This window comes from Cyrtonyx montezumae, unplaced genomic scaffold, assembly GCF_038088225.1.
Source record: "Cyrtonyx montezumae isolate F1298 unplaced genomic scaffold, pur_monq_1.0 scaffold_12, whole genome shotgun sequence".
Classification (NCBI taxonomy): Eukaryota; Metazoa; Chordata; class Aves; order Galliformes; family Odontophoridae; genus Cyrtonyx; species Cyrtonyx montezumae.
The window spans coordinates 19,454,863-19,466,193 of NW_027071848.1; the positions used below are offsets into that span (position 1 = coordinate 19,454,863).

The window sequence follows — 11,331 nt, forward strand, 5'->3', positions numbered from 1 at the left end:
TTCTGCTTGATCTTGCTGGGAGCTGAAAATTTCAAAAGCCTACTGGATGGCATCCTACCTGTTTAAGCTTGACCTTATTCAAAAGAGATTTGGTTTTGCTGATACTTTCAAAAGCCTGGAGTCTGACAAAGCACTTGCAAGAAGGTGGAAGGCATTTGTAAACACATAGTATCTCTGGAGGCTGGAAATACTGAGTGGGTTACTATAAGGAGATAGATCAGAGATTGCAATTAAGTCTAGCACTACACTGATAGACAAAAGAGTAGCATGTCACTTAGAAATTATTAAAAAGCCAGGAAAATAAAAAATGGATCTGAAACAGCTTGTAAAGGCATACCATACATGTAACTAACCAAAGAGAACAACAAAGGAAAATTAGCACTCATGAGCAAATTTAGAGATTACTCTGAACAAACAGATGGTAGAGGAAAGCCATGAAAAACATCATAGACCGCAAAATGCGAATTTAGAAAGCAGCAGAGGAACAAACAGGTCATGCTGTGGTGGTGGGCACAGCAAAGGGATTCAAGGGATTCACACAGCCCGATGCTTTCCCAGGCACAATCACGTATAGGGATAGCGGTGGCCGAGCAGTACAAGGTGAATTAACAAATTCAAGGCAATCTGCAAATAAAACTGATTTGCAAGCATCTGGGAGAGCACGTAACGTGACTTTTCCAAAGAAACACAGGGACACCGACAATAAAGCTTTGCCCGCCGCGCCGTGTCCCTCGGCGGCCGCCATAGCCGCTGCTCTTTCTGCTCCTCCCCCCGGTAGCGACCGGGACTCCGCGGGGCTCTGGGAGGCGCGCTTTTCAACCGCCATGAGCCTTTGGGTGGACAAGTACCGGCCCAGCACCCTCAGCCGCCTGGACTTCCACCGTGAGCAGGCGGCACAGCTCCGCAGCCTGGTGAGGGGTCCCGCCGTGCCCTTCGGGATTGGATTCTGCGGCTTGGCGGGGCGCGGCGTACTGGTGTTCCTCGTGGGGGAAGGGTCGGTGCTCCTGAAGGCAGCGCATGTCTTCTTCGCCTAACGTTACGCGAAGGTCTGAAGTGAGCCGCGATGAAACTTGGGGCTGTGAAGCCGTGAGGGTTAAGGGTGACAGTCAGGGTCAGGCTGCGGGAGCTCTGAGCAGCTGAGGGAGCTGTGTATGTAATTCACCTCGAGGCTTTGCTTTATTCCTTCTCCTTCTCAAATGCTTCCAGCATTTGAGGCTAGGCTGAATGTGGCTTTGAGCAACCTGCTGTAGAGGAAGGTGTCCCTGCCTATAGCAGGGAACTAGATGATCTTCAAGGACCCTTCCAACCCAAACCACTCTATAATTCTATTCCTATCAAGGTAATGGCCTTAAGCTGCATCGAGAGAGGTTCAGCATGGATATTAGGAGCAGATTATTCTCAAAAAAAGCAGTGAGGCATTGGAGCAGGTTGCCCAGGGAGCTGGTGGAGTAGTCCCCTCAGGGGTGCTGAGGGATGTGGTTTAATGTGCCTGGTGGGTGGTGGGCTGGTGGTTGGGCTAAATGATCATAAGTAATGATCATCAAGATGTTGTTGACCTTTACTAACCTTAATAATTATGTAATTCTAGATTCCAGTTTTTTTTTTTGTTTTTTGTTTTTTGTTTTTTGTTTTCTTCTGTTTGTTTCTTTGTTTTTGAGATGTGGAGTATTTACAGCTAAACGAGGTTATACATTGTCTTGATGGGGAAAACATGTTCTTGAGGAAATATTATTGCAGGAAAGAAGTTAGGTTCTTAGTCCTAATATATTATGTAAATTAAGTTGTACATGGAAAAACAATGTCATGTGAACTTGTGTGACAGTGGGTATAGAAATGTTCTCTTGCAACGTAAGGAAAATACTCTGGTAACTAATGGAGCTTATTGCTTTGTGTTCAGGTTCAATGTGGTGACTTCCCTCATCTTTTGGTGTATGGGCCATCAGGAGCTGGAAAGAAGACAAGAATAATGTGTTTGTTACGAGAGTTATATGGTGCAGGTGTGGAAAAACTGAGGATTGAGCATCAGAGTATAACGGTAAAAAAACCAAAATCCTGTCCTGCGGAGCACTGTAGTCATTTGTGTACTGACATATTTCTCTTGTGAGGCCTTTATATTTATATGATCTTTAAAAAATAGATATATTTTCTGTACTGAGTATCTTTTAGCTCATTTATGCAATTAATGATACTAGTTTGGCTACTTGAACAAATAACTTTTACCATTGTTACTGGGTATTCTTGTTCTTTAGTTGTGTGTGGATGTGATTTGATTTTATTTCTTATACCAGTTGGAACAATAGCACATATAATAGAGAAACAGAATTTCAATTGTCTGTAAAGGTAACCTTTAATTTTTAAATCATAAGCACTGCTTTTCTCATACTTGCAAGTTATAACTTCTGTCCTCAATCCCATAATGACAATTTCAGCATTAATTAGTTTAAGCTGTTGTGTGTTGTTTTTTTTAATCTGCCTTGGTCTTAGGCATTTAATACAACCTTCTAATAGTAACTAATTATCTATTCAAAATCCTTATTGAGAACTTAACCAGCAAGAAATTACCAAATCCTACTTATAGGTTTGTTCTTTTTCTTTTTGAACAAATATAGTACCTGGATGCTGCAGTAATAGGTGCTATATGTTGCTATAATTACTATTCTACAGGCTGGATGATGTATCAGTGCTCCTTTTCTCCTTTTGAATGCAAGGGGTAGGAGATGCATAGGGGTAGTGTCTTAGTGTCTGATTGGCGACCTAGCAAGTTATAATCCTCAAGATTTCTTCATGAGTTCTTCAGATGGAAATTTATTATGGTTACTCTCTACATAGGCACCTTCTAAAAAGAAAATTGAAATCAGCACGATTGCAAGTAATTATCACCTTGAGGTTAACCCAAGGTAAGTATACTCTAAAAAGAAGTCATCCCATGTGCAATGTGATTGGTGTCTTATATTTTAAGTGTTTTTGGGATGGGCATATAAGGGCCTGCGTGCTCAATTTACTGCCTGAGCAAGTTAGATAATGGCTTGAAGTTTTGGTCCCAAATAAGGGCAGGGAAAGGATTTTTAATTAAACAGCTCTGAGTGAACAGAGAACAGGATTTCTGTGTACTCAGCAGTAATGTTCTGCTTAACTAGCCACATAAGCATGCAGATGTTGAGGACTAGGTAGGTACCCAGGAACAATTCTGGTTTATCCATTTATGTTGTAACCAGAAACTTCTGTTTGAACCAGTGATCCAAAGTCATTACTTCTGTCACAAATACAAAAACAAAGTGACTTGAAAGCAAGGAAGGGTTACCCTATAAATCTTAAAATGGTATGGAGCGCAGAGGTGGATTTTCCCTTTAAAAAAAAAAACAAACCAGTAACAGCAACAAAGAGACTGACAAAACAGTGGGAATCCTGTCATGAAGGAGATAATTTGTTGAGTTAAATGTCAGGAGCTATAATGCTGTGCTGTTTGTATTCTTTGGCAGTAGTGAAATTGCTGCTGACAGTTGAGTGGCCCAAAGTAAATACTTGTATTTATCTGAAGGTCTTTAATGTTACTTTAAATCACAGCACAGTCAGTGTCTGTATGCAGCTGTAGGCTTTGGCTGTGATGGCTTTGTTTTCTCAGACTTTTGCTAATAAACTCTATACATGAGAATAAATAATGATAAATCACATTTTGGTGATGTGAGAGGTCTTCTGATCCATGTAATTCAACAATGTAAATACTTGTTACTTTTTAGAGTAGTTCCAACTTGAAACATATTAATAAATGTGTATTTATTTTTAAAAATTTTAAAATTGTAGAATTGCTGCATTGACATCACTGTTATATATGATAACTGAGTTGTAAGGGTTAATGCATGGGCTCTAAGTGATTGAACAACTGCCATGTTATGTCTGACTAGCTGGTGAACCCTGTATGTGCTGTGTTAATGTGTATCAGTTTGGTCTGTGAATTTTGATTGAGTTACGATACTGTGAAATTGTGTAGTGTATCTTCCATAACATGATAAATGACTATCAGGGAAGGGGAATTCCTATCTGGAAAAAGGTAGGATACTTCAGACACTGAATTTGTTTGTTCGTAATAATTTCAGTGTCTGAAGTATTCTATCTTTTTAGGTAGATAGTCTTCTTTTGGAGGAAAAAGAACAGTTCTATCTTCTGAATTCCAAACTGTTGTCTTCTTGCTTGAACAGTACTTATTTGAGCTATAAAATAGGTTATCCTGAATAACTGGGCAGTGAAAGGATAAGGAACAATGAAAAGTATGTTTGTGGGTGAAGCTGGTTTTTGCTCATTGTTTTCCTGGATTATTTATATTGCTTTAAATGTTAGGAAACTATTTTAAAAAAGCTTTCATTTCCAAAAGCTGGTGTAGCTCAGAGTAGAACTAGATTGTGTAAATTTTGTTGTCTTTGCTTTTTCCCTCTAATTGCAGATCAGCTTCCTTGCTGAAAGGCACATCTCTGTGTAGGACTGAAGGGTGCTTCAGTCAGAGTCAGCATAATGTGTTCAGCAGATTGTGAACTGCTGGACTAAGCTGATGATATGATCCTTCTGCCTATTCTGCTGCCTGCTCCTTGGCAAGAAAAGCAAAGGTCTGGTTGAGTGGTGACTTGAGCAGGACAGGCAAATGCTTTCTTCAAGTGAAATATTGCAGAGCAGCTTCCTCTTTTCTTTGCTGCAACAGTAATCTAGCTTGCAAGTCAGCCCCCAGTGGTTGCTGTATCTCTGATATAACAAACAAGGGACTAAGAAATCTGCAGGGTGCTGCTGTGGGGGATAGTTTGGAGAAGAGGCAGGAAGAAGATCAGCTTGTATTTCTTCACGTTCTCCTGCCTTCTAAGAGAAACAAGCTAACTGCCTGTGCAGTATTTGTTTTATTAGTAACTTCTTAAAACTTCAGTGTGCCTGCCATTCAAGTTTACATTAGGCATGTAGTTTTAAGAGAAAATTTGTATGCACTTACATCACTCCTTTGAGTTAGTCACTGTACACTACTTGCTTTTTCTTGCCATAGTGGTGGGCAAAAACGATCGCAGTAAATGTCTGTCCAAATTGTAGGTGACAAAACTTTTGATTAAGAGCTGATTAAAAATCTGACAACAGTTTTTGCCATTTTCCAGAACAGTGCAGCTAATCCAGCTGTGCCTTCATGAGTTCTCAGATTTTTATTACTGGGAAGGCAACTTTCAACAAAATGTGTTTTGAGGTTAATCCTGACCTTGATGTCTTCTGAAATATTTGGTCAGTTGGTTGACCAAGAAGCTCCTTTAAGACAATGGATTTTATATACTGTATAAAGATTTTGTCTTAAAAATTCTATTGAAATTCTTCATATAGTGATGCTGGAAATAATGACCGTGTAGTGATTCAGGAACTCTTAAAGACGGTAGCACAATCCCAACAACTTGAAACAAGTACTCAACGAGACTTTAAAGGTAAGAACAGTTTAAACCAGTCCAAATACTAATTAAACTTTTTAAAAAGACTTGATTGTTTTGTGTGTACACGTCTTACAGGTGAATACATGTAAACCTTTGTCAAGTTAAGCAACTTATCATTTTCCTTTTGTTGTGGAAAGTTCATGGTTGAATACTCAATATGAGGTTGTATGTTGTGTTGGCTTCTTTGGAAGACTTGATGCAGCTGAATGACAGCAGCTGGGGCGGTGGACCTGGGATTCCCACTGTTTTCTTTGAAGTCTATCACTGAAAAGCACTTTATTGATCTGCAGTAGTTATTGATTTGTAAGCTACTGAGGCTTAATGTTAAACTGAGGGGCAGGAAAACATTATGGTAAATGGTGCTGTGTTAAGTAGGAATTAGTTGCTTATTTGTAGGGCTTCTTGGAGGATGGGGTGCCTTGAACAGAAAGGTCAGCAGCATTTTATATCTGCAATGTATGGTGGGATTCTGAGTGGAAAAAATGAATATGGCTTTCAAAGTGCTTGTTGCTGCAACTGATAAAATTTTTCCTCTTCTTAACAATATTGAGAGTAGAACCAGAACTGTGTAACAAGAAACTGAAGGAGAGAGGAAATCTTAAGAGAACAGAAAAGAAAATAACTGATGGTGGTCTTGAACTTGATATTGTGTCTCACTTGTGACTGTTCTTAGAGCTGTGGTCATACCAGGTTACGTCAAAGCATCTGGTAAATTGTGTGGTTTCAGGCCCTATATATAACTAGAGAAGAAATGAGAGAAGAGTACTGGACTGGACTTCCTCCAGACTGTTTTCAGTGGTCTTTTCAGAGTTCTGAAATGACTCCTCTATGAGCTGCCTGCCTATGGAGGAACCTGCAGAAAGTAGCTACAGGAGTTAGTTGTCTCATATCAGATGTCTCACAGTTGTTTCAAAGCATTTTTGAAATGTTTTTTTTCTTTTTCCTTGAAATACCCTGAAAAGCCCTGCAACTGCCATAACACTGTAGCTTTCTGTCACTCCTTTGTGGAGATAACACATCAGCTTTAAATATAAAAAATATTTAGGGGACTGTTAGAAAAACATGATCTTTTTTTGATATGACCTCATGCCATAAATGCTTTTTGCATTACTTCCATAGAATTCCTTTAAAAAGTTTTTGTATTTGTTATCAGGGTGAAAGCTCCTACACCAGCCTGAATTGCTTCTTGGCACTGAAGTGCTGCAACCCTGGTCTCAAAAAAATTCTATTATGTGGGTATAGAATACGAGGGAGAAGCAGATTACACAGTCTCAAAAAAGCACACAGGTTGTCTTAATATTGCTTTGGTTTCCTGTCTGTGGAGCTGTGCTGCCTCTTTGCTGCTTGTATAATTCATTTTAGCATTATCACTTCAACATAAAAATACACCTTTAATTAAGGAGTTGAGTATGCTGCTTTTTGCTTTTTTTCAGTGGTGCTGTTAACAGAAGTCGACAAACTTACTAAAGATGCCCAGCATGCTTTGCGAAGAACTATGGAGAAGTACATGGCAACTTGCAGGCTTATCCTGTGCTGCAACTCCATATCAAAAATTATAGGGCCTATTCAAAGCAGATGCCTGACTGTACGAGTGCCTGCTCCCAGCATTGAAGATGTATGTTGAAACTGAAGCAGAAATAAGTCCTTTAAAACTTCTTCCCAGATAAGTTCTTGTTGTGGGCTTAGGTAATGTTTTATTTCTACAAAGTAACCTAGTTTTTAGTGGTGGGTTGTCAGGTGTGTTTCATGGTAGATCAGTCTATCTCTGGTTTAGAAATATTTCAAGTAGGAGAATCTGTAGGTGCTAAACTGTTTGCTAGATGTCATGCTCCATTCTGTTTCCCATCTAGATCTGTCATGTATTGTCCAGTGTGTGTAAGAAAGAAGGCCTGACTCTTCCTCAGGAACTGGCTCAAAGGCTTGCAGAGAAATCTGGCAGGAATCTTCGGAAAGCGCTACTTATGTGCGAGTCATGCAGAGTTCAACAGTAAGTGGCTGCTAAAAATTAATGTAAGCTATGCTTTTAGACATATAAATCAACTCCTGTATCGTTGTTAGACCAGATGACAGTTTGCTTTGTTACCTATGATGTAGGTATCCTTTCAGTGCTGATCAAGAGGTTCCTGAGATGGACTGGGAAATTTATCTGAGAGAAACTGCAAATGCTATTGTCAGTCAGCAGACACCGCAAAGGTAAACAAACATACTCATAGCTATAAATGATGCTTGTTTGCCTTATGCTAAATGCTAAAGATGCTGTGTGAATAAGTATTGTATTTCTTGTGATCTGTAATTTTCTTGCATTTCCCTAGACTTTGTAATTTAGGAGATATACAAAATTGCAAACAGCCTGCATCACACTTCAGAAAGTCTCTGCTGCTCATGTATCATTAGTGACACTTGTTTTGGAATGCTCTATCTATTTCTAAGTATTGCACTGAAAAGTTTTAAGTGAATGCTGGAGTCTGCAGAAGTTGGCCAGAAATGGTTGGAGAATGGAGAACGTTACCTGTATGAGAAGAATGAGATTTAGAGAGAACAGAGTAGGGAGATATACAAATATTTGAGAAGAGAAAAGAAATAGCCCTTCTTGTGATCATCATAGTAAGAAAGCTCATAAATGATAAATAAAGAGTGTAAATAGCAGTAATTTGAACTTGAGAGATGGCAGTATCTTAAATGTCTTAAATGTTCATGACTGTTTTAGGTCTCTTTTAACTCTGTATTCAATTATTTGGTTAAATCTAAGTGACTTCTGGTTTGCTTCAGTCTGATGGTGGACTATCACTTTCTCTGCATCTTCTGTGCAATCTGTTGCAGCTTTTTGTATACAGAAGCGAGCATAAGCTTAGTTGAGTACTGTGCTGTTTGCTTTCTTTTTATTTTTCTTACATTTAAAGCTTTTGTTTTACCACTTCTATCATAACATGATTTTTGTGGAATAACTTAATATGAAACAAGAAACCAATGTTTTCTTCTTCAAGAACAGTTGGAGATTCCCTTTGTCTTAGTTCAACTAGTGTCTCACACAGGTAGAATCTTTTGTTTCTACTAACATTAAGCTTAAGTAAGAATTTAGATATGAAGAGAAATTAAAGAAAGAAGAGCCTGAGACAAATCCTGATAGCCTTGTAGCTACTGTTAGCTGTGAATTACAAATGTATGTAAATATACAGTATGTATTATATCTTACTGTTTTGAATAAAAGGTGATATGAATTATTTGAGTTGAAACTGTCCAAGATACAATGTTTCTAGTTTTAAAATCCACAACAGAAGAACTCTGGGTTGCTTTTTTTCCCCTACTCTGTGACGTGCCTCACAAGTAGTCGAAATAAATATGCTTGGTGGATAGACATATGATATTTTGTTGTGTTTCCAACAGACTTCTAGAGGTTCGTGGACGGCTTTATGAGCTCCTAACACACTGCATTCCTCCTGAGATTATAATGAAGGTATTCTAGCTCTTAATTTGTTATAGATATTAACACTGATAATCTTTTATTAATTACAAAAAAAAAAATCAAAATCTCCAGATGAAGAAAAGCTTTGTCCTTTCCAAATGGATATGAGTGATTTCATGATGTTTTTGTTTCTTTTAACTAAATAACCGAAATAGTCCAAGTCATTGCTTTGAAGCACTGGCTAAACCTGTACACATAGATCTGTAACATTCAGTTGTAAGGATCCTGAGTAGATCTGGTGGACTGATATGTTCATAGCTACGTATATTTGAATCCTGATTTTGTTGTGTAGATTTTGAGGGCAGGAAAATTCTGTTTTCTAACGTAAAAATATATCATGTTTTCCCTCTCAGACTTCCCTGCTCAGTTGTCTGAGCAATGTACTAAAACTTACTGCCATTGACACAGCTTGTATTGCCATTGATGGCAATGTAATAGCTGAGTAAAAATGAAAGAGGATATGCTTTGTCCACCTTGAAGATTTCTCAGCTTTGTTTCTGTATTGAAGCATATTTAATGGACTAATTTTGATCAAATTTATTCTTTTTGGTGAAAATTTTGTGAAATATTCAGTATCTGCTATGTCCTGAGTTTCCATGAATGAAACCAACAAGTTTCTTCTTGTCCCCTCCAAAAAAAAACAACAAACCCACGAAGTTCTCCCAGTAAATGGGACATGTATGTTCTTGTATTAGGCAGAGTGAAAAGATGCTGGAATGGAGATGGGGGGTGGGGGCAGGAGAAAGCAGAACAAAGATTAAACCTAATGTTTAACTACTCTGGTTGGACGTTGCCATCACACATGATTACAGGACAGTATGGTGTTTTTTTGTTGGTTTTTTTTTTTTTGGATCATATTAACTTATTCTTGTGTTGTGACAGTCACAGTACTTATTTTGCTTTAATCTTCCTTGCTGATGGTGTGTTATGCATCTTGTCTTCTTGTCTTCCTACCAAAGGTGTACTCTTAACCGTTCATCTTTCCTAAGCTTCAAATGTGCTAGTGATGCTTCTCACTTAAACCCAAGTTTTAATAGAGACATTTGCAGTGATTTTTTTTTCTTGCATCTCATAGTGCTTTTTCTCATGAGTAAAGTATTATAAAGTATCTCGTGTCTGTATGTGCATGTGTACACTCTTTGTGATCAGTGATGTTATGAAATAAGCAATTTTAGCAAACTTCATCTTGATATAATTCTCATGATCACATGTCTCTATGCAAGTATATGTTGTAGTATTTGAAGATGATGTTAATTTATTCCATTTATTAATACGTGAGTCGTTTGGTTGTTCTTCTTTTCTCATCTAAGAGTATAATAGCTAACTGCTGCTTTGGTGCGAGTTACTTAACTTGCACGAATACTCTGAAGAGATGCAGTTTCATAAATCTGGTTTCACCAGACATGTGATTTAATCATTCTTGAACACCTTTTCTATTTAGATTACTGACGGTGCTGCTGGTTGTTACTTGGCTATTTGTGGAAAACTGGGGTTATTCTCTTATCTAGAGGTATATAACTTCTTAAAATTGCCTTGTTTTTGTCTTTTCAGGGTCTCCTGATGGAACTTTTGAATAACTGTGATGGACAACTGAAAGGAGAAGTTGCACAGATGGCAGCCTTCTATGAACACCGCTTGCAACTGGGCAGCAAAGCCATTTATCATCTTGAAGCTTTTGTAGCAAAGTTTATGGCAATCTACAAGAAATTTATGGAGGACGGACTAGATGACATGATGTTCTAAATCTGTATTCTACTTCAGGTATCAGGATGTTGTGTCATAGGCATGCCATGTTATTTTTCTGCTGTCCGTGTCTGTTGGCGTGTGGGTCTAGTTGAAAGTTAAGTATTTTATTTCATTATGTGTAGAAACCACAATGAATTAAAGAAGTGTGTTCAGTTTTGGAAACCAGATGGATTGCTTAGCATCAGTAGATTTATAACAAAATACTTAGTGCTTTCAGAAAAGCAGAAGATTGCCTTTGAAGATGGATAAGATCAGAGTCTGCTTGTAGTATTTTAAGCTTACTTTAAGGAGAGAGAACATGCTTATTGGTTTTAATTGTTCAGGGCCAGAGCTGTTAGCAAAACATATATCCATGCTGTGGTAAACTGCTGTTTGAGCACGTATGTATATATTTTGCCTACTCATATCTTTTTGTTTATTTTTCTGGGTTGTTTTGTTTGTTTCTGTCACATTAGTGTCAGTGATGTGGTGGCACAATGTTTTCTGACTCACATTTATAAGCAGTTCTGTTGAAATTACGTGAGTAATACTTCTGTATTGCCTGTAAGTCAGTTGGACAGCATTAAACTTTGTATAGAAAGAATATACCCAAATAAAGTAAGATCATGTGCCAGCTGACACTTTTATTAGCTTCAGCTCACATAACTGCTCAGGTAAACATTATTCCTTTGATTC

The 11,331-nt window shown here is 38.1% G+C and overlaps 1 protein-coding gene across 1 annotated transcript; it reads left to right on the forward strand.

The window, feature by feature from the left end:
* Positions 1-811: 811 nt before the first annotated feature.
* On the forward strand, positions 812-11,072 carry RFC3 (replication factor C subunit 3). Its single transcript, XM_065730362.1, has 9 exons — positions 812-911; positions 1,898-2,035; positions 2,830-2,897; positions 5,344-5,441; positions 6,881-7,062; positions 7,298-7,434; positions 7,542-7,640; positions 8,832-8,901; positions 10,462-11,072. The coding sequence occupies exons 1-9, from the start codon at positions 825-827 to the stop codon at positions 10,651-10,653; spliced, it is 1,071 nt and encodes a 356-aa protein (XP_065586434.1). The 5' UTR covers positions 812-824; the 3' UTR covers positions 10,654-11,072.
* Positions 11,073-11,331: the final 259 nt, after the last annotated feature.